This window comes from Thunnus albacares, chromosome 7 (assembly GCF_914725855.1).
Source record: "Thunnus albacares chromosome 7, fThuAlb1.1, whole genome shotgun sequence".
Classification (NCBI taxonomy): Eukaryota; Metazoa; Chordata; class Actinopteri; order Scombriformes; family Scombridae; genus Thunnus; species Thunnus albacares.
Window position 1 is genome coordinate 27,537,391 of NC_058112.1, and position 24,210 is coordinate 27,561,600.

Consider the following 24,210-nt stretch of genomic DNA (forward strand, 5'->3'; position numbering starts at 1 on the left):
TTCAAATGAAGCCTAACACATGCATTTTGGCCTCACAGTTATCTGTTATAAGCTCTTCCATTTGGGTATGCCAAATGGGTGAAAAATTCCCCAAAAAAAGGGTGGATGTTAAGAGGTTAAGACAGATTTGAACAATTGTGAACCCGCCCTTTAAGTGAAAGTAGTATTACAACGATATAAAAATATTCTGTTACAAGTAAACCCTATAAAGGTACATCTATTATCAGCAAAATGCACTTAAATGACCAAAAGTAGAAGTCCTAACTATGCAGCAGAATGACCCCTGTCAGTGTGACATTGTTTTGTTATATTTTATGATTATTATGGTTATTGCTACAACAGACGAACAGCATTTTAATGTTGTGTTATAATGTTTTAATGCTGCCTACAACATGCTGATAGCACACGTTTTTATAACACATTATGTATATATATATATATCTCGACACTAACTCCTTCAGACCACACGGTAGAGCTGCTTTCCCGTTTAATCCGCAGTAAAGCGGCCCAGCAGAGCAGAAACGCTGTGCAACCAAAACTCCACATCCAACCACCTCAACAGGAACTGACGTCCCTTCTGAGCAAGTAGATGGAAAAAATGCAGCTGCAGGAAAAATGGCTCCAAACACCGCACCGCTGAAAGGTGAGAAATTAACATTTTAACAGCAAATGTCTGCGTGTAAAAGTTATAGCTCGTAGTTGTCTGAAATCGGCGGTTGCGGCTTGTTATTGTCCGGCTGTTTCCCGTCTGATAAAAACCTGCATTTCTTCCTTGTTGTGGGCAGTTGGCAGGACCAAAGCAGTTGACTGGGTACTTTTAAATTATTAAATCAGAGTCCCTCAAAGTACGGATCAGTCACGTAAATTATCATTATTTAGCTAAACTCAGTCGGGTGTATGTTTCAGTGAGCTATAAATGTGCCTATTTTGCGTAGCGGTTGTTTTTTTTTTGGTTAGTTTAGCGGCTAACTTAGCATCCAACAAAGTCAAAAGTTGAAAGTTTCAACCGCTATCAAAAGTATCAAGAAGTGACATTTGAGAGGGCTAGCCGGCTTAGTTAGCTGGATATTTCTACTATCTTCGGTCGAGAGACGCTGCTAACTTATATTAGCAACCAGCTAGCTCATATTTTAAGATGTGTACAATGTGAGGAAAGTGAATGTTGACGAGTTAATAGACAATAGATAACGCATCGTTTGGTGTCAGGTGAGCATCATCCGACAGGTTAGCTGGAGTTGTAGCTAACTAAGATGTTAGTTAACAGCTCTGTTTTTAAAGCCTAAAAGAAACCTGCTCGACGAGATTGTTTTATAACGTTACTCACGGCTTATATTTATAAAGATATATTATTGTATTTCTATTTAATGTCTTCCTGAAATGTCACGTTATAAAAAAAATCTCTCAGTGCTTACCATCAACTGTTGGTATCTGATGAAACGCAGTGTTTTTCTCCTCAGAGCGGTGACTTAATATATTTACTCAAGTTGAGGTACTTTTACTTCACTTCAGTATTTCCATTTGATGCCACTTTATACTTCCCCTCCACTACATTTCAGAGGGAAATTTTGTACTTTCTACTCCACTATATTTATTTAACAGCTTTAATTACTTCTCAGATGAAGATTTGACACAATGGATAATATAACAAGCTTTTAAAATACAACACATTGTTAAAGATGAAACCAGTGGTTTCCAACCTTTTTGGCTTTTGACATCTTACAAAGAGCAGTTTGTAGTCATGGTCACATTTCAGACATCTATGATTTGTGAACAGCTCCACCAAATAGTGATTTTTCCCTCTAAACTTCTCACATGGTGTCATTTCAAAACTGAAAACAGATTTGTGTATCAGAACTTTGTTTTTTCTTCTTTCCTCTCCCATTAATCATCTCACGACCCCTCAGATTTATCTGGTGACCCTTTTGGAGGGGCCAGACCCTTTGGTTGGGAACCACTGGACTAAAGTAGTTAACTGTATATAAAGTAGTTGAAACTAGCTCCACCTCCAGCAGCTACAACAGTAACATGCTGTTTACACACTGATGGTAGTAATAATCTAATGATGGCATATACAACAATATATCAGTCAGAGGACTTTCATTTTGATAGTAAAAGAGTACTTTTACTTTAGTACTTCAAGTACATTTTGCTTCCAATACTTATGTACTTTTACTTAAGTAGGATTTTTCATGCAGGACTTTTACTTGTAATGTAATATTTTTGCATTGTATTGGTATTTTCACTTAAGTAAAGGATCTGAATACTTCTTCCACCACTGCCACAGAGTAATTTGGGAAATGCCGATGTGCTTTGCTCATCAGAATGCCTAAATGAACATTACGTTGCCTGAATAACTACTGCAAGTCCTCTTTAGATGACAAATCACTGGAGAAGCAAATCAAACTGTATTTTGGGCTCTCCACACATCTGAACACAGGAGCAGAGCAGACTGAAAAGGAAAACTTGTTTACTGATTGCATTGCATGTTCCTGTGCTTATGAGCATTATCACCCAGTGTGCAATTAGTCTTACAGTTTAAAAGATAGGAGTAACTATGAAGGTTTTATTACTTTGCATGCGATCGTAAATGCATATGCAGAGAATTCAATAGTTGTCAGAGTAAACAACAGTGTCACAGCTATACAATTTGCTTTGGGATGCTGGCCAAGGTGGGCAACATTTGGGATTGTAACCCCCAGCGCACTTAAATGGTCCTGTCAGATTTTGTCTTTGTTTCCTTTTGTAGGCTTAATGCTCTGCACAGACGAGCCTCAACGATAGACAGACAGCACAGAATAAAGAGAAAGAACTTTGACTTTATTGTTTCCTTCCCAGAACTTACGATACCTTTTACAAATCTACAAACATGGCCCGGTTACTTATTTCCCATTTTAAAGATGTTAAGTCTGCACTTTGATCAGCTGGAGAGAGTAATGCTAACATATGCACTTTTGCACGACCATTAGAGGCAAGACTCTCACTCACTCCCATTAGATCAGATCTTAAATATGAAATAGAAAACAGTAATAATAAAGAAAAAACAAAAAAAAACATGAGTATGGTTTTGTCAATCCATCAAGCAAATGGTCTGGGAATTCTCCAGACTCCCAGAGTCTCGTATGTTATTGTGACCTCTGCATCCTTAAATCTTTTCACTCAAGAAAGCATTTTCACTGCAGGCCTGTGATTCGGGTAGCAGTTGTCCTCTGAATGCTTAAACAGTATGGACTAATGTCATGCTCACATGTTGTTTTAAAGTCTTAAAGGACCTGGGATCTGCCATCCTTTGCCATAACGCAGTGGAGCAGAGTGTGAAGTATTTGTCTTGGCACACTTGGCTTTTTTTCTATAAGTGGGCTTTTCCTCCCTTGTTATGCCTCCTGTTTCCATATCTAGATATACATATAGTAAGCATATACTTATCTTGATTCAGGGTCTTTTGTGTTTAGCCGTGTGTTGGTTTTTTTTGTGTGTGTGTGTGTTATTTTAGAGTAGTTTGAGTCCTGCTGAATCTCCTTTAGTTAAAATAGCTTTGGCCCGTTTTCCTTTCCGCAGCCTTTCATGAATTAGATTGATTTGCACAGTCGTCAGTGATCTACAGTGCATAACAGAAAATAAAACCAAGACTAATGTTTATAGACTTTAATGACGTCACGTGGCCGCTCAGATTGACTCAGTGTTGACATTTTGTCCAGTTATCCCACACTCCAACGCAGATTGAGGAAGTATCTGCTGTTTAGAGCTCGGTGAGACTTTAATGCGGACACTTGGCAGTCAAGAGGTTCTGACCTTTCGATTATGGAACAGTGATTTTAACAACTAAGCTTTGATCTGTCAGAGCATGCGTTCTAATTGTGTGTAAAATCAATAATATACAGACGAACTACTGTGGTCAGAGCATGTGACATTTCTGCAGAGTATGAAGCCATCAGTGACACCCGCCGCTGATGGTGCAACAGGCGCCAAAAGATGATGACTTTTCTTTTTATGCACTTAGCTTCCCCCCAAGCTGTTTTCCTGGCAGAGTTTGGTACTATGCTCTCCTAGTCCAATGTTTAATGAATGCAGCCACATTGTGACTACCCGCTGGTGTTAGCACAGCTGATAAGACAATCTTGGACCGCGGTGCTAACATAATGCTAACAGAGTGAGAGAAAGCCAGAGGAAGAGAGAGAGAGACCCGTCGGGCTGCTTAGCATGCCAAATTCCTCAGCTGCACAATAGTGCTAGGCTAGCGTGAGCCCCAGCACAGCCAGCCTTCTCCACCACAATGGGAGGGGAAGCTCAGGAGAGGCCGGTGACGCCTGGGGAGAGAAGGAACTCACTCAACCCTGGGGCTGTGATCGTTTGATGAATAGTTGCTTTGAGAAGGGGCTGTGTCATTTTAGGATCACAAAACGCTCTGTGCAGCAGTGTTTTTCTCATGTCATAGATTGGATCCTTCCTGTTGTAGGCTTATCCTAAATAGATACCACTATCAAGAATGGAAGATGTCCTTGTTTAGCAGCAACCCGTCTTGTACATGCACTAGTAGAGCTGAAACAGTTTGTTAGTCAATCAAGAAATAAGAATCCAGCAGCATTTCATTACTGATTTAATTGTTTAAGTGATTTTTCAAGCATGAATGCCAAATTTCCTAGTTTCAGTATTTTAATTGTGAGCATGTTCTGCTTTTCTTTGTCTTATAATAAACTGGATATCTTGGGGTTTTTGGAGTGCAGTTGTTTGATTTAGTTTCTCTTTTGGTATGTAGTCTGCTCAGCTGCTTAGTTAAACAACAACAACAACAACAACATGCACCTTGCAATGTCAAGGTGAACGACACAGTGGCACACTAATAGAGGAGAGATTGCTGTGAGCGAGTAAATCAATTTAAAGGTCATTGACATGCAGGCAATTCAGCCCGTGACTCCAAAGCAAGCACGAGTAATTATCGGCTGCGCATATGTGACAAATGGCAGCCAATCAATAAGCAATCAAAGCATAGTTAGAGCAATAAAGCCTAGGGAAACCTTATATAAGGAACGGCAGATAAACAAACAACACTGACGCCAGGGCAGCTGGGGCTCAGGAGGAAGAGTAGGTCTTCCGTTAATCACAGGGTTTGTGGCCTCCACTTCCTCTTATCTACATGCAGAGAATGAGGACGATGAACCCCAGGGGTCCTTTATCATTTCACTTTCACTTTAACTGTAATGAGAAGACAGCTGTGGTCAGTGGAATCTGTTTTCTTTGCAGTGCGGTAATGAGGCTCAGTTTACAGCGGTAGCAACATCATACATACATAGACAATACAATATACTCTGTGTCATGTGGTAAACAATATTCATTACAGTTTGTATCTACATCCTGTTAACACAAAATGGATCTCAAACGTATCGTGACCCCCAAGCCTACAATTCAACATGGTCTCATTTGTCAGAACTAAATATTTCTGTTTGTTTCCCCTTTTTCTTTTAGGTGTTTAAAGTTTTCCTCCGCAACCCTTTGGGCCACACTGACTTGAAAGCCGTCACACTCATGGCACCTTCAAGTTGACAGAATGGCCCAGATATCAAGTGGTAATGGGTTTAAGCTGGATGTCCCCCAGCCGAAGGGGGTTGTGGGTAAAGAGGAGGCCCTCCGCATGGAGGAAGAAGCTTTAGCGAAATTGCAAAGAGAGAAGAGACACACTCTTTCAGCTTCAACATCCCTGTCTTCCTCTGGAGCGTCCTCATCCTCCTCGAAACCAAAACCATCTAAATCTACCACTACTGCTCCTCAGCCTCAACCTTCAGCCTGTACTAGTAGACCAGAAAAGGACCTCATAGTCTTCCCCGAGACCAAGAAACAGGTAGAGCAGGACAAGTTCAGGGATATTGATGTGGACAAGCTGACCAATGAGGAACTTGAAAAGCTCCTCTTGGATGAAAATTTTGGGGCTAACAGCAAAGTGACACGCCCCTCATCACTGCTGGGGTTTGACTTCAGTGCCTCCTACCCCGGCGGCCATCCCTGTAGCTCCTCTCCTTTCCAGAGCGGTCAGTGGACACCTGTTCTGTCCACTCCATCTAGCTCCAGCGTCGTGTCCACTCCCACCCATCAGCCTTCCCCGCTGTTCCCCTCCGCTCCATTCCCCAAACCAGGCACATTTCAGAATGGCTTCACTCCAACCATGTCGCCCTTCATGGCACTGCCAGCTCAGCAGCCATCTTTCATGGCCTTCACTCCCATCCAGCCCGCTGCTGCCATGGTCTTCCCGCAGCCAGCCGTGGACCCAGAGATGGCCAAACTGTTCGACAAGATTGCCAGCACCTCAGAATACTTGAAGAATGGCAGATCGGCCAGCACTGACCTAGATTCCTCTCAAGCATGCACAGTTTCTCTGGCGCCTAACCCACCGCCCCAGCAGCCAGCAGTGACGGAATCCTCTGGTATCAGCCGTTTTGACTGGCTGGATCTGGACCCACTTACAAAGCGCAAAGCCGAGAGTGAGGAAGCATCCCCGGCATCAGGGGGCGCCGAACAGACAGTACCGGGGCTCGCTGCGGGGGATCCTTGGGATGCAGTGCTTGAGATCAAAGAGAACAGTAGTAGCAGTAGCCCCCCGCCGGAGGGGAAAGCATCACTGTCAGTTCGTTCACAGCACAGGAGGGCATCAATAGGAGCAGCTGTCACTAGGAGTCACTCACTCAACATCCCAGGAACCTCCTCCCCACACAAACCAAACAATCAGGTAGGATCACAGCTAAATGCTATGCTAATGTTTGAAAAATAAAAAATGTTCTATATGTCTGTAATGTTATAGCCAGATTTTTGGGGGGCATTTCAAATCTTTATTAGAGACAGTTGAGAGACAAGATACTGTATGCAGGCTCAATGTCATGGCCTGCTGGAAGACAAATGGACCTGTGCTGTGACACGTCAAAATGTCTGCCGTGAGAAAGTAATTCCCTCACATTCACATATTCATACCTGGTAGCTGCACAGTTAGGCCCTGATCAGACAGAGCGCTTTTAAGCAGCCTGGAGCAGCTTTTTGTAATTGTTTTCAATGAGAGTGAAGCTTTTTTGCTCACTGCTTTTGCATTGCACCTCTCTATGCGCCTCGCGTTTTTGCAGGAGCGCCCTGTACACCTCGAGTTGAAAAAACAACTCGGAGAGGAAAAGCACTCGACATCATTGGTTGTTTTTTCCTCATTATGCATTCGGATGTCTTAAGCTGTTTTCTAATTAGCAGTTAAGTGAACCCATGGGGCTTAATCATCGTGCTACTTTACCAGTGTTGGTCATTCATCATCCCAAATCATATTTTCCTGCTACCTGCCGGGTCAGTGCTGCAACAGATACTGACATAAATCAGTCTTTTCCCATCTGTCGACAGCATTGACACAATCATCCATAGCAGAATAAATGACTAAATACAACCGCAGCTCTCAGAACACGAGCGAACGTGAGCACAGTTTAGTCAGAACAGACGATGGTGGATCTTCTCGTTCCGCTACAACACTCATCAAAGTCTTACTTACATTTGCATCTACAGTATACTCATACACATTAATTCACTAGCACAAGCAAAACATCCTCTTGACTTCTTCTTCCCTGTAATTAAGTTTTTCTCTGCGGTTAACTACCCACTGTTTCACCCCACAATTTCCTCTCAACCACATTTTGTGATTAATTTTGCCATGCAGAGCATGAATGATCTGATTTCTTGTGATGAATATTTAGAACGTTCATTTAGGACACTGCTGTGGGCAAGTGGCATAGGATATTGTTGCCTCTAAATCTCTCCCCCCCCCCCCCCCAAAACTTAACTACCATCTGTCATTTGGCTGACAGTTTTGAGATGAGGTGGAGGAGACAAGACGAGCGTTTCACTGTACAGCTCTTCATCCACACTGAGGCCTACCGACCAAACATTTGTCATCATGTGTCTAACCAGACGTTGTCGGTCTTCTCCGTGGGAATGAAAGCTCTTACATGCTTCATTAGAGGTGCTTCTCAGATGTTCTCTCTTCGGGAAGTGAAAAGCTCCATTAAGATGTTTGGACAGGAGGTGTCTGAGGTGATATGTCTGGCTGTCGTAACGTATCACCACCATCTGCGGACTAGTATAAAGTTGCTCGTGTTGGTAGAGAACAAGATAAAAACAATTCTGGGAACCTTTCATTAAAATACTGTTTACTGTACCACCAGTTTTCAAAAAATTCACAGAGTATTTTTAAGGCCCGGACAAGCTGTTCTGTTGGACATTGTGTCAGGTTATTTTTTTTTTTTTTGGTTGTCACGACGCCCACTTCCTGCTCATTGTGTTTCTTTGTGTCAAGACCAAACAATTGGCCTCTGTGGTATGTTTCTTAGACCAGGGTGATAATTAACCTAACAGCACTGTACAAACCCCTTATTTCCATTATTTCCCATGGTTCCCAAATTTTACACAACTTAAACACGTGTTAGGGATGATTACGGTACAGTACATCCAGAAGAGTTTAAGGAACGGTAGGTCTTTCAAGTCCATGTGTGGGACTCTACAGTCATGTATACTTTGCCACTCATCAAAGGCAACTTGTCCAGTCCGTACACCCGACTGTGTTTTCCAGGGTTGTGGAATGTCTGTCGCCTTGAAAAGACGAAACCTGGTTTGTTTACACTTCCCTATATGTTATGTCTAGGTTCAAGCCTGTCAAGACTACTGTGTGTTGTGTAACCCGAGCCTCTTGAGCTCAATATTCCTCACATACTTCCCTCAAAACTCTCGCTTTTTCATCTGTATCCATTGTATGCAATCTTTTGTCAGTGTGATGTTGAGATTGGATGTGTGTTTGCTCGCTGCCTGGCAGTCGGCACCCGTGTTGTTATAAACAGAAACAAGCCCTTACATCATCCCTTTGCCCTAAAGCAGCACAAAATGACCTAACAGATTGCCCTTAAAGTCGCTGCGCCAACTCCCATGTAGTTGAAGAAAGATTTGTCTTTCTTTGTATTTCCATGCTGCTTGATTAGACTTTTTGTATCTGTTTCACAATAAACGCCTTCCAGTAGTGTGTGTGTGTGGGTGGAAGGTTTTCAATATGAAGCAGCAACTTGAAATATTTGCAATAACAGAAGCTCAACGCAGCAAGTATAACGAGCAATCACACAACAGTACGGCTGATGTGAGAACAAAAACATAAAACTAGGTGTCAACCACAAGAGGCTGAAGATAGAAGGTGTTTTAGATTATGCTTTCAGGGCATAAAAATAGCACCAACCAAATGCTGGTAAAATATGTAAGTGGCTGGTAGATTCGCTTCACTCACCAGCCAAAAAAAAAACAATGGTAATCTAATGAGCGGCATTCACTAGCCATTCGTCTGGTGGACAAAAAAAGTTTGCAGCCTGCTTTCTCTTAGTAGCCTGAACAGTCACACATGTCGAGCGTTGTCTTGATTCCCTTAAAAGACGAAACCAATGCATGTTTTTTTTATTTCCCACCTATGCTGTTCTTTACATTGCTGCAATTTCACTGTTGTATAAAACACATTAGCTTACAGAGACTTGGAACAAGCCTGACATACAGTAGGTAATCCCTGACAGTGGGTGTGTCTTATTTATGTCAGTTGCTAAGTTACTCCCATCATTGTGTTGTAATGCTTTTTAAAATGCAGACTTACTTGTAAAGTCTTATCATTGATGTGTGTTGATGTGTTGTTTTAAGGGTCCAGAAATCCAAGATACGGTATGAGAGCTTTGTCATCAAAAGAGCATCGCGTTCTTGAGCCATGTGGTCAGAAAATCAAACCCAGAGGACGTACAAAAAGCAAACATGGACATCATGGAAAGGATAATGTGACTCTGACAGGAACTTGAAACCACTTTAAACTTTTAAAATGGTGCTTTTAGGTCAAAGGAGACTGTTGTTATACTTAATTATTGTAATATCTGATCGTGGAGCACTTTTATTAAATCAACCTCCCACCAATAAATGTCAGTGATAATAAACATCCAAACTCTGCTGTCTCTACAGATACTATGATATGACAGAGACACCGGTGTCGAGTTACAGTACAGATCAAGACATCAGACCTAAAAGCTAAATGAAAGCTTCAACACCTCTGCAACACGTTCTGATATACTGGTTCGAGTTGCGTCGTCAGTACAAGTCTTAAAAGTTCAAGTGTAAACCGATATGTTTGTCACTTAAGTAATCGTTCTACTCTTTCAAAACATTATGTCTCTATACCAACATAACTTGTAAGAAAACAGCACTCAGCTTTTCATTTTGAGTGTAGCTGAGGAAGCAAACTCTGCCTGGTTGCCAACTTTAACCTTGACAAATGTGGAGAAATTGATTTCTAGATACAATCTCCTTACAAAGTTTCATAATATCACATGATAACGGTGGTCAGGCTAACCATCCGAGCCCGAGCTTGGCTGGGGCATGTGGCATAACAGAAGGCCTTTTGAGGAACTAAATACCTTTTTATCTACCCGTGAACTTCTACTGCGCAGAAAAGTAGACGTAAAAGTGGGAAACGTTTTACAAAAGTCAGAATTCACCAGGCATTTCCCTATGCATGGTTGTAATTTTTCTGCTCAGTGGTTGCACTTGCAATAATGTGGTCCCAGAAGGGTTTTTTTTTTTTTTTTTTTTTTCAATACAGTCATTTCCAAGATGAGTGTTTGGATGGCTGTAAGTCAGCCTGAAGATGCCGAGCTTTTGTTGTGGTTGGCAAGAGTGGAGCGTAAGATGTGGTAGTTCGGGCACAGCGGTGTAAAATGGAACAAATGAGCTTGAACTTGAGACTTTGCCCAAACCAGGCTATCTAATGTGGAGCTGCACCACCTCTTCTGTAGTGTTTCTGGTCTCATTCTCTTGTCTTTTTTTAGTCTATGTTGTCTCTCATTATCTCTTTCTCCTTTGAGAGAGAGGAGAAAGAGTTTTTACTTGTTCTTTGTATCTGTATTTACCATCCCTTCCTCTCTCAATTCGTCTCTTCACTTCCGTCACTTTACAGTTTTCTCTTCTTGCCTTTCTCGTCCCATCCATCAAACTCCCTTTCTCCCATTGAACAACTGTCTGCGGTGCTTGGCTACTAATCCTTCGCTTTGGCCTTTGGATATTAAACTGTAGGTTAAAGATAATCAGCAGTCAAACAAATAGCTCTATCTGCAGTTGAGCCGTCACGCCCCACAGCACCAACGCAGCCTGTTCAGGCCTGGCTCTCAGTGTTTGCAAAGCAGCGCTGAAATTAATGCGTCATTAACCACCGGTCGCCATGTCTGCTTTGAGACAGATTTCTATTCCTTTTTTCTCACAGCTGTTTCAAGGGAAGTTTAGTTCCACTTAAGACAGTTTTACCTGTTTTTGGTTCATGTAGATCTGAAAATTCAAACGAGAAGCGATCAGTTTTTCATCCAGATGTGACCGTAACTACGCACAAAGATGAGAAGAAGAACCGTGAAACACATCTGTCTGTTTGTTTTTGAAATTTTTTACGATTAGATGAGTCTTCATTGTCTCGATTTTTAGATTTCGACATCGGTATTAAACACAATCACACTTGAAGCGTTTTTGCTTTGTCTTGCACAGATTGAGTGAGCGTGTACATACTTGTTCGTTCTTGCACCGTTCCTTCATAATTGCCCGCGGGCTGATTTTTATCTGAACTGGCAATTTTTATCTGAACATTTGCTGTGATTCAAGATCACTCTCTGTGTGTGTGTGTGTGTGTGTGTGTGTTGTGAAACCTGTGCTACAGTACGCCAGCATGCACTTTACATTTTTCCAGTCGCACAGCAAAAGCCCACCATCAGCTCTTTAAAATCTCACACACCCGCATACCATCCTACTCTATACTCTGCCCCGTTTTCTTTTATACTCGTCTAATTACACCTCAATCGTGAGTACGAGATGCTGCAGCACACTTAACATCCTCTGCATTTTTTTTTTTTTCCAGCAGACAGATTGCAGGGTTAGAAGATGTGTGCAGTGCAGGGATGTGGCATAGATTCCAGTAAACTGTGTGACTCACTTGGCAAATAGCTCTGCGCCTCCTAACCTTTGACCTTGTTTACTGGCAGAAAACAGGAGAAGCATTGTGAAAGATGAAGTGAGAAAGCAGGTAGAAACCAGATACCAATGCACATAATAAAAACCTCGCCAACAAGTGTTAAAGATTGAATCAGGCAGCGTGTTGGAGAAAAACAAAGCAGCGAGTGTCGAGATCGGTAGAGTTTTTGTTTTGTATGTTAAGTGTTGAATGGCCTCTATAGATAAAGATTTCCCTCAGTTACAATGACAAATAATCAACATGTCTTTCCTGTGAACCTTTTTTTTTTTTTAATTCAGGGAATTCAGACTATCACAGGAAGTGTGAGTTATAGCCAGTCACTTCCTAATCGAAAGAAGAAGTATATTTGTGTTTTCAGCGCAGCAAGTTCCTCCCGATGTAAATCACAAAGCTCCTCAAAGACACTCAGTCAACAACATAAAGCCGTGTACGCAGCCAAAAACATTTCAGCTGACGGAGGCTTCTGAGTATTAACAACCCATTAAAATCAATCGTCATGTTTAGAGTAAGTGCTGGTTCAGCATGACCGCATCACTCAACGTGTATCACACAAAGTTATATCACATAATGAAGCTTGAACATCTGCAGAACGTTTTGCTCGTATTAAGTCGAGACTTACAGGTCATTTACAGCGCAGGTTAACTGTCAAACAGTTTTCCTCTGATATAGGCTACAGATTTAGGCTACTGTTGATAGATTTTTTGCTATGAGATTAGAAGTTTCACCACTGAAGGACTGTTGCCAGGTGAAATATTGACAGTAGCTCGTGAATATTTGAATGCAGGGTTTCCTGTGGAAACAGCGGGATCATTTTCATTGGATTGTGTTAGGCACAGAGAGGTAAAGAAGACCGGTGTCTGATGTCTAGATGTGTTTCTGTAACTCAATACTGATGCACGGCTTGGAATTACCACCGGCCATCAGTTGTGGCTACGGTTGGTTAGTCTTTCGGTTCTGCAACTGTGCTCAGTCACGCTTTCCTGTGTGTCTGTTTGCCATGGGAGGCACCGCAAAGTTTCTCAAGCTCACCATGTTCTCATCTGCTAAACTCTGGGAAACACAACTGTTTATGATATAAAAAAAAAAAAAAACCTTCTTCTTCTGCATTTTTTTTTAACGTCTGACTTTTTGTCAGCAGAAGGCATGTAAGGCCTCAGAGACACCTTGATAAGGAGTTTAAGGCTTTAGCTGATATTTAATTATCTGAGGAATTTTATGTGGAGAAGACTGATAAACACTAAATCACAGAGAAGACTGATGAACAGGAATTGTTGCTCTATGTTTCATAGTTTGATTGCAACATATTTTTAAATAAATTCCACTCATTTTTTTAATGGATGTACTATTTTAAAACAACTGTCAATACAAAACACACAGTTTAAGAGCTAAACTAAGATTGGAAAAGGAAATATAAAAGTCACCAGAGGCAGAATGCGGAGGACTGGAAGATACTCTGTGTTATATTTGCAAAGCTGTTGTTTACATCCAGGTTTACTGGAGCATTTCTGCATCTCTTGGCACATTACTTTCACCTGTCAATCAGTGGAGTAGTGTGAAACCATCGGCGTCTTTCATAGAGACTCACTCGTAAGAACGCTGCTCAATATCACTACTAGTGGTCAAAAACATCACAGGGTAACTGTAATTACTGTGGATCTGGGTTTTTCCAAGGTGTCCTGAGTCATATAGAGAAGCACGGTGTACAGAAGGTATTGATTAAACCCTTTCAGACAGTCTTTTCTCAAAGGTATTCATAGTGGTTTATGAGACTGTACATACCAAAAGTGACAAAAATAATTGTGTGAAAATAGAGCTTCGGAGACCGTTTCAAATCCTACCTACGTTGTCACCTCCACACAGCTCGCCATTCATGTCTGAACTGTTCAACCATCAGACAAGCGCTTTGTTAGAAGCATACTGACAGCGTAGGTCCCTCTCTCCAACACAAGCTACAGCTGAAGAGCAAATATCGAAGCTGCTTTGTATCCGTTTAAGAAAAAAATCTTTTGATATGTTTAAAAAAAGTTGTTTAATAGTTCTCTTTAGCCAGCTGTAAGATTAGGGTTACCCAAGGGAAAGAAAAACCAGTAAATGGTTTTATACATTTGTCATTTTGCAGGCGGGAATCACCTGTTTCATAATCAATCGTCTCATCCTGGAGCAGAATTTGGCCAACTGACTGATGTAGACACATCATGTAGACACCCAAGACTAAAAGCCTTCCTCCCAGACTCCAATCTCGCCAGCATAGACATTTCTCAGAACAGTTATTGTATATCAGAGCTTTCAGCTGGTTTAGAAAGGATGGAAAAATAACTTTTGACAAGTTCCATGTTCCTGCTTTCCCATGGAAATTCACGGGAACATCGGAGACATTAATCTCAATGATGAGCTTTAAAAGCTTTAAAAAAAAGCTTGACGAATTTAAATTATTAAGACTCAAACTGCATAATAAAGACGGATTCTTTACGATAGGGAATTTACAGCACAGATTTGTCATATTTATATAATCATGAGGGGTCTGACTAGTCTGGGGTTCATCTAGGAAGTGAGAGATGTGATGGGTTTAATCCTAAACCTCCGATCATTACAAAGATAACCTGTGCTTTCCGTTCATGATGATCCGCCCTGTTTGTCACGTACCACAGGATACTATCTCTGACCCTGAAGAATTAGTCGTCGCTATATCCTTCCCTCACGTTGTACTCTGTGTTCCCGGTCTTCCAGTCAAAGGGTGTGACGCATCACAGCGAAGGCAGAGAAAGGGATGAAGGATTAGTCAACGTGTGAATCATATGAAGCCGTTCCCATGACTTCAGACACCAGGAGCTCTCTGTCCGAGGTCCAACAAAATCGATAGAGTGAAACAAAGACGGGCCTGTCCCGCCGTACTGCCCCGCTGAGCGCGTTTTTGTGTGTGTGTGTGTGTGTGTGTGTGTGTGTGTGTGTGTGTGTGTGTGTGTGTGTGTGTGTGTGTGTGTGTGTGTGTGTGTGTGTGTGTGTGTGTGTGTGTGTGTGTGCGTGCGCGCGCACGCACGCACGCGCGTGTTGTAGTGTGACGATCGGGGCTAACGCGGCCTCATCGGATTATCTGTCCGTGTTTGTTTTTGCTGAAGCGATCCTGACTCCAAACATAAACACCGCTAATGTGCTCTCGTAGACTCTTTTCTGCTTCTCGCTGACTTTCTATGTTTTTCCCCCTTTAGTCTCTTACATACTTACTTTGTTCCTCCTTTTTCTCTCCTTCAATGACTCTCTCTTTTTTTGTTGTTGTTGTTTTCACTTTGTCTTTCTCTTCCTTTCTTGTCCCAAAGGCGCCTCTGGAAAGCTTAACAGTCTGAAAATGAAAATCAATAATTTCCACTTATTAAAAGAAGCTTTGAATAAAACATGTTATCGATGGCACATGTAGAGTAACAATGCCACGTGCTTCATTCTTGTGTTTGTTGTGAATACTAATCTTTAAATACGGAGTAATACGAGCTAAACAGACGGTCACATCGAACCAATAACTGCGTTTTGAAGGCTGACCAAAAATCTTTTGAAATTCTGAGACATCATTTGTGCAGACAGGATCTCGGTCTCCTCTCTCTTCCCTCGCTGACAGACGCAGGTGGTTCGGTGTCGAGCTCGGCCTCCTTTCCAAAGCACCACGCTGACTTAGAGATTTATATCTCCTGGTGTTATGTCGGGTCAGCTCGAACCGCTTTGAAGAAGAGGTCTCTGCTCTTTGGGAGCTGCACAGTCGGGGTGTAAATTATATTTTTGATTTTTTTTTTTTTGCCTTTATTGGGACGTGACAGTTGACAGAAAACATGGAGGAGAGAGAGAGAGAGAGAGAGAGGTTCAGCATGAAAAAGTCCCTGGTCAGAATCAAACCAGCGGCGTTGTGGTAATATGATGATGTGTTTGAAGCACCAGGTCTCCAGAGATGTTGTGTAGAGCTGAAACGATTACGCAGTTGATTAGTTTTCATGTTGATTCAACTAGTTATTCTCTGGTTTTATTCTCTCCAGTTTGACAATTTGCTGCTTTTTCTTTGTTTTATATAATCGTAAATTGAAAGTTTTGGATAAAACAACACATTTTTAAGAAGTGACCTTGGGCTCTGGGAAACTGGCACTATTTTCTGACATTTAATAGGCCAAACACACAACCTGCTATTTGAGAAAATAATCATGATAGTTGACAATGAATATACTCGTTAGTTAGAGCCCTGATGTGGTGTATTTGTTGGTTTGTGTTGTGTAATTTAAACCCGTATGATCTTCTTTAATGATTCAATTAAACGCTTGACTTCAGAGAATAGCACCCAGTGGTATTAAACGCTCTCAACATTGTATAATTTGAAGCATAATTTAAGGTGTGATTCTAAAACAAATGAATTTGAGGACAGATAAAGATGTAGGAATTTTACTGGGCCCTTTATAACCCTCAAGACGTGTTGCAAGAACCACTCGTGACAGCATAACAGTAAAGTTCACAGCCATTTTTTAAAAAAACTGGCGACGCCAAGCGAGTAATCTTCAGGAAGTCTTTTTTTAGTTGTCCTGTTTCATTGTCGTCGCACATAAAAAAGCCAGCTGTACGCCCCTACGGGTTCATCAGAAAGCTCTGGGTTCAGAAGAAGTGTCTCAGGGGAGGAACAGACTATTATTACGACATTCCAAGCATTTCTTTCACCCTCTCTCTCTCTCTCTCTCTCCCTCTTTTCTTCTCTTCCTCCGCTGCCCTGTCTTCAGACCCCTCTCCCTCGTTGGAAGTGATGTCAGAGTCATAGATTTCCAAGCCATGACTGAGCATTTTTGCAGGCAGTCCAGAGCCTGGTACAGGAAGGGGCGGGGCTCTTTTTGCTTCTCATTTCCTGTGCCACAGGAAGCACATTCCTCAGCTACTGGCAGGCAGACAGCAGCAAAAAAAAAAAAAAAAAAAAAAAAGCAGAGTGTAACTGCGAGTTCCCGGCAGCGGGCCATCCTTCAGGAATCTCTCCAATCCAGAGACAGCTCCCGAGGGATCTGTCTCTGGATTGGAGTGTGTGAGAGAGATTTACAACTCTGTCAATTCAGTTCTTTGGATGTTTATGGGTGAAAATATATTTAATTAAAATAGTTTTTCCATCTACTGTGAAACTTTTAACGGTGCATGAGAAAGCTCAGTTTAGCTAGTGAACAAACTATTATAGTGTGTGCCAGAGAGACTGATCTAATCCAAATTTAAAGCTAAATCTTAATTAAATGTTAAAGTAACGATTTCCCCCAATTTCAGACAGATGGGTATAAAATAGCTTAAAAGCTCTGTGGGTGTCGAGCCTTTGCCCTCGCTGACATGTTTATTCACTCAGTAGGATTCATAGCACTGAGGTGTTTTTAATAAAACTGCCCTTTCAATAATCCCCAAACACAAATCATTATAAAGACCTTCAGCGTCGCCTCTCACAGCCAGTCCTTTCATATATATCACTATCTGTCTTCATTTGGGCTACTCCTGTTTTAAGTATGTAAGCTGTAATATCATATGTATTTTTCTTGTCTACTGACTCTTTGTACATGTGTTTCTGTGTGTCTGTCTTGGCTGTCTTCGGCTCCTGCAGGACAAGGGAAAAGGAAAAGGTTTGGTGAAGAATGCCGCCTTGGAGGAACAAGACGCTCAGAACCTGGAGGTTGTCGCCTTCTGTGAAGACGTAGCAACGTAAGATCCTTTTCTGATGGCATCAAAATAAAGCTCTCCTTCGGCTTCTTTGCCTGTTTGCTTTGTAACAATTGTAACATATGATGCACCTATTGGAACTGGCTTTTAAATCACTCACAAACTCACCTTTAGAAAGCTCCAGATTCTCCTCGTCAGTTATTTTCAGACCACTTCTACACCCTCCAACCTGTGCCAACGAGTTTTGCAGCGGCAGTTTCTTGTCATGTGGTTTTAAAGGGGACATAACATGCTTTTTGTGATTTTCTGTTATTTTTATACTGTTATGATGTTGGATGTCTATGTTAAACATGGTCAAAGTTCCAAAACTTCAGGGAAACATATGTAAAAATGCTCCCTACAAATCAAAAGCCAGGGCCTCAGCCTGCTCTGAGCGCTTCGTTTCCAATGTTACCTCAACTTCCTCCCTGCGATGACATCAGATCGTTCAGGCATACCCACAAACAGCCGTCCGTTCCGTAGCCTTCCTCGCTATTGTTGCTCCACAGGTAGTTTGCGTCGTCCACTTTCATATTTCAGTTCAGGCTCGAACATGAACAAACATATCTGAGAAGTTTCCATTTCAAGTAAAGAACGACAAAAAGAAGTGATATCCTGCTACTATAGTTTTGTTTACATAGCCTCCGGAAATGCAAGAAGCCTCCGGTTGCTGGCCAATCAAAACAGAGTTGGCTTATCAGGAGGCAGGCCTTAAAGAGACAGGAGCTAAAACCGCCTGTTTCAGACAGAGGCTGAACTGAGGGGCTTCATAAAGGACCAGTATAAGATAAATATGGAGTTTTTTTTCAACTGTAAATTACACAGATAGATAGATATATCAGTTCTACTCTCCAGAATAAAAACATAAACCTGGAAATGTGCTTGATGTGTCGCCTATAAATTTAAAATTGAACACTTGTAGTAAGATACATATATATAAGTAATAAAAACGGAACATTATTGTGTCACACTAACCTCCAGTGGATGAAAAGTACTTAAATAAAAACACAATTTAGCCTGTGTTTTAAAAAAAAAAAAAAACCAAAACAACCACATGTTACCTTTTTTAAAGATTTTGTAGATACATTTGCATGAATCAACATCTATGATCAAGACATATCAGACACTTAACCATCAGAAAAGTGAGCCAAAGTGAGTGTTAATTGTCTGGTGATATAGCCACCTTACTGCCTGTAGTGTCTTCTTGTGTCCTCCCCCCTTACTGGCAAGAAATTGATTAACCAGATGTTGGATCTTCCAGATACAAGCATGTAAGGTTACAAGTCATATGATAAGTGCCCTGTAGTTGAAATGAATTGAATTGAATAATGTTTCCACCATAACATTACAATGCATTTTGTTTTGGATGTTATTGTTTTATGATATATGATATGATATGATATGTCTGTAGGGCTGCAGATTTTTTAAAAAAAATCAATATAACAACATAAAAAAGACTAATTACACAAAAAGAAATCCTACACCACTGCTTAAATGTCATGCTGAAAAAATGCACTACTGTTAATGCCTTTTTTCCCCTTTTTTTTTGTTTGTGTGTTTGTAAATGCATACTTACACATCTTCATGCATATATTTATATATATATACACACATAATTGCATGTTTTGCATGTCCATTTATTTCCTGAGCTTGTACAGAATCTCTCACTCCAGTAGTTAGTTTGGGTGGAGCGATGATGAAACTGCGCTCAGGGACTCCACTTTCATTACGATAACAGTCGACGCCCGCCGCCTGCCCGGCAACTTCCCTGCCTGCCTGTTGGTACATAGCGTACAATTAAAAAGAAGTGAACCTCTCACAAGGGTTTAAATGAAAATATTGTAAAAGTAATTTCATAAGTTTGTCGTCTTTCACCCTCCCAGATTCTCAAGCCAACAAAATCAGAGAACGAACAGTACAGGCAGATTGATGAATATTATGCGTGCAAGATATTTAAACTTGGCAGAAAAGAGTAGAAATTGTAAATTACAAAAGATTTTCTATGACCTTATCTGCATAACATCTTGATCTCCCTGCTCTGTTTCTCCCCTATGTCCAATTATCCAATACTCTCATCCAAACAATCTGATCCATATGCCAGGCTCGCTGGTCCTGCCTGCTCCTAATCTGTTTGCAAATATGAAAAAATAAATGTGTTTGCTGACTTTGTCTCTGTTGTGATTTTTTTTTTTTTGCATCCAGCCTGCGCTCCAAATTCCCGCACGGCGACATGTCCACCAACCCCGGCTACGTCCTCAGTCCTGTCATCACCCAGAGAGACAGCGGAGGTGACACAAGCTGCTCTGTCAAGGTTTCTATTGAAATCTCTGAATCACAGCAGCCGGTAACCTTCACCTGTGACGGTAAGCATCCGTAGATAAAAATGTGTAAAATGAGCCACATTTGAATCAGCTCCTAACAGGATTACAGAGGGGAAAAAAAAACAGATGATATACCATTGCATTCAAGTCAGCCAAAAAAGAAACTGTACACCCTTTGCCTTTAAGAGTGAGTAGCTCAGATTGCAGATAAGAGAGCACTGAAGGAGGAAACGACATTCACAGCTGCCAAAGTCTTCACCCCCTCCCCACCTCATTTTTTCTTTTTTTCTTTTCATTTTTTCTGTCGTGGGAAGTACACTACGTTCCTTTTCCACACAAATAAAGGTTTGTCCCCTCAGCATGGTGTAGCCATGTTGGGCAAAAGGGACCGGAGTGTAGTTTTGTTTTGTTTTTGGTTTTTTTGTCCTAGGGCACACTAAGAATTTTGGTTTCCTTCCAGGGATGTTTGGGGAGCCTTTATTGGCTAATTCCTTGTTATATACACACACACACACACACTACTACAAGCGCTGTGACTGGCACATCTTGTGGGATCTGAAGCCAAGCGCACTGGAGGCCGTCAGCTAATTCAGTGGGCTTTTTGTGTTTGACATATATTCCCAACTGTGTGACCAAGTTCACCGCTGTCTTTCTGTGTACATGAAGCATTAGGCCTGTGTGTGTGTGTCTGTGTGTGTGTGTGTGTGTGTGCTCTGACATGAGTCTGGATAAGGATGTCTGCTATCTGGACATGTTTTATTGTCTGTATATATTACCGACAACCCCACTGACAATTGTTTCTTATATAAGAGCTCTTATATTCTTATATGTAATCAAGTCCTCGGCACTCTCTGTGTGTGTGTGTGTGTGTGTGTGTGTGTGTGTGTGCAACAGCTGCCCTACTGACCCAGACATCACTCGGTGCAGCCGGATTCAACAGCAACAGCCTATAGAAAGTTTACATCCCGCTTTCCTCGTTCTACATCCTAAAATGTGCTTCCCATGTCGATTCCTGGTTTTCCTCATCTTCCTGCTTCACCTCCTTTTTTTTTTTTAATCCCGATGCCCGGGGTCATCTTTCTAGGCACTTTCTGCTCATTGACTTCCCTCTTTTCCTAGTATGATGTCTGTTTCGTTGTTTCCTCGTCGACTTCCTATGTTGTTGGCAGCTTGTTGACCCACTTTAGTTGGTGTTTGGATTCCTCTGGTTGGACATGAATCTGCTCTGAGGAACAATAGGCCTCAGTTCTCCTCGTAGCCTGTATAGAAGGAGGGAGAGAGACAGAGGTCAGGATGGGTACTCCTCTTTTTTGCATTCTCCCCCTTTTCTCTCATTCTTCATTTCTTTTTCTGTCTCTCTCTCTCTCGTTCTCCTGCCTTCTTCCTTTTTTTTTTTTGTTCCCATTATACTTTTGCTGTCTCACTCTTCCTATCTCTAGTTTCTCCCCTTCTCTCTCATACAGTACATTCTTGTTCTCCTCCCTTTTTTCCTTGCTGCACGTCTTCATCTCTCTCTCTCTCTCCTCTTCCTCTTTTTCTTGCTCTCCAAAATATCTCAGCCCTATCATCACTGCAGAGTCTGTACAGACATGACACTTAAGATATACAGATCTTGTCTCTCTTGTCTGCTTCACCTCTGTCCTTCTTCACTTTTTCTTTCTTACACTTCTCGTCTTACTTTCTTTCTAACTTATCTGCTGTGGCTCAATTGTATGAAGTTTTATCAATGTTACAAAAAGGTTATAACATGTCCTTGCAGCTGTTTGTCTTGTGTAATTCTGTGAAAAAAGTTTTGAGCAAAGAGTCATATATGTTTTGCATGACCGGCCTGATGAAATGTTCAATTATATTGCCCAACAGTACAAAAAAGGAGGTTAGGAAGGTCAGAAATGTTGTGATTATCGCTGGTGTCATCCTGTTATATCATCCCTTGTCTTTGCCCTGTTTCTGGCGAGCGGAGAGAAAGGAAGACAACCGATTCTTTCAGGGCTTGGCTGCGAACTAATCGGCTTCCGGGGATTCCTCACATACTGTGGCAAGAGAGGGGGAGAGAGATGGAGCGAGTGACAGAGGGGAAAAGTGTAGAAATAAGAAGGAAGGGAGAGTAGAAGCAGAGAAAAAGAAATATAGAGGGGGGGAAATGAGACAAGAGAAAGGGGGGGAAAAGCATGAATTTATAAAGATAAACTGAGATGGTGAAGGATGAGAATTAAGGAGAAAGTAAGAGATAAAGGAGCAGATGGAAATAGAATTGGATGTATTTGTTTCTCATCTCTGATATTGTAGTCAGACTCTGAGTATGATAAATATGCTGGAATTTGACTTTTTGACACTGGTGGAGAAAGATGCTAAATAAATACACACACAGGCCTAATTGGCTCATGTAAGACTTTAAAAAGCTGCAACAGCTACTCCGCAATGCTAAAACTTAAAGTGATGATGTATCCAGTTATAGTTTGGCATTCATGCAGCAGAACATGCAGGAGATTTTGCAACTGTAGGTGAGAGCTCAGCAATGCAACGGATGTGAGAGACTGTTAAACTGAGGGAGATAGGAATGCATGAGCTAAGTCCGTTGCATCACGGAGTCATCAAGGCTAATATGCCTTGATTAGAAGTTTCCATGCTTTCCCTTTTCTGACGCCTTTTTTCTTTTACTGTTAAGTTGTTCTTTTTGCTCCTAATTATTGTTTTCCATCCACTCTAATGTGTCTCGTCTCGTCTCGGTATCTGTGTTCGACTGTTAAACACGTTACAGAAGCAGAAATCGTTAGCTCTGAGTCACAGAGGAATTAAATACTTCCTTCCTTTACAACTTCACAACGTCGGGTCCTGTGGATTTAACATGTGCCGAATGTTTTATTTCTTTTACTCTTGCAAGCCCTCCGACTGTGGACCCTACACTACACCGGTAGCTGGTTGGACCTGTATCGAGAGTTACTTATTGGCTGCTTATTTCTGCGGTATTGTGGTAGTTTAATAAACATCCCCTGTTACTTCCTAGTCCCCTAGACGTGTGTGCGTGTTTGTGTCAAATTGCCCATCAATATTTTTTTGCGCGGCCCCGCCAACCAAACATTCCCCCAACATGTGTGAAACGGTAAATAGCATGCGACGGAGGAATTTTCTCTCTCTCTCTTTTTAAATGTTGCCCTCAAAAATGCCCTGCTGGGAATTCCCTCACCACTTCAGAGAGCTCACAAAATGAGGCATGGCTTGTCTAATTGCTTTGTTGCAAAATACCCCACCACATGTACAACCCCAGCGACCGCCACTAGCACCAGCACAAGCACCACCACCACCACCACCACCAACACCGCCGCCACACACGACCATGAAGCTAAAGCTACTAGTCTAAGCAGTAAGGAAAGACCCGCCATTCCTTTGAAGGGTGGAGGTTTGTTATTGCTGGAGCCAGGGGTGGTCTCTCCCTCTCTCTGTGTGTCTATATGAAGCTAATAACTCTGAGTGTGTGTGTGTGTGTGTGTGTGCTTAGTCCAAAGAGATGTTTCAAAGTGTCTTTGTATCTGTCTGCCCGGTGTTTGTGTATAGGCAAGGTTAAGATCATGCTAAACCCACTGTAAAAGCAGCTAAACAGCAGAATAATCTGCCTTGTGTCGGGTTTCGTCCTCCACCCGGTCCTCCCTTCTGGCCGAACACATCAGATATCGGGAGTATACACAAACACCTAAAGCTGACCCCAAATCCTCCCACTTAATACCGCTGTAATTCCTTTGATTTTTTCGAGAACAGGTTTGATTTTGAAACGAGATATGAGCCGTTCAAAACATTGCAGGATGGTTGGCGGTTGGAGAGGAATTCCAATAACTGTTAAGGTCTACAGTTCAGTTCCCACAGCGGCAAATGTGTGTCTATTAACAGCCCAAAAAACTGTACATGGTGCAGTTACATAGTACTGACCCCCTTCTAATGTGATTCGTACATGTGTCAGATGTCAAATTCACTCTCGGAAAAAAAGGGTGTTTGAGGTGCTCCGAATTCCTCAGTTCATTGACTCAGACCACCACAAAGTCTCTTCTTGTATCGTGTTGCTTCCCACTTGATTTTAGTTTTGCTGTAGCTGAGGAATGTTATGTAGAGCAGTTAATCCATTTGGCTTAAAAGCATTTTATCTCACTCCCATTACGCCCCTTTTTTTTTTTTTTTTTT

General features: G+C 41.7%; 2 protein-coding genes across 2 annotated transcripts in view; one reads left to right on the plus strand and one right to left on the minus strand.

Moving 5' to 3' along the window:
• LOC122986115 (nucleobindin-2-like) overlaps positions 1 to 1,457 on the minus strand; it is a 15,382-nt gene extending 13,925 nt beyond the window's left edge. Inside the window, exon 1 of the mRNA XM_044357211.1 lies at positions 1,413 to 1,457. The gene's annotated coding sequence lies outside the window, so the exon portion shown is untranslated. The remainder of the gene's footprint in view (positions 1 to 1,412) is intronic.
• The window catches only part of pik3c2a (phosphatidylinositol-4-phosphate 3-kinase, catalytic subunit type 2 alpha), a 48,542-nt gene continuing 24,795 nt past the window's right edge, over positions 464 to 24,210 (plus strand). Inside the window, exons 1-4 of the mRNA XM_044357206.1 lie at positions 464 to 643; positions 5,461 to 6,715; positions 17,625 to 17,722; positions 19,922 to 20,082. Of these exons, the coding sequence (XP_044213141.1) occupies positions 5,543 to 6,715; positions 17,625 to 17,722; positions 19,922 to 20,082 (1,432 nt within the window). The 5' untranslated portion in view covers positions 464 to 643; positions 5,461 to 5,542. The remainder of the gene's footprint in view (positions 644 to 5,460; positions 6,716 to 17,624; positions 17,723 to 19,921; positions 20,083 to 24,210) is intronic.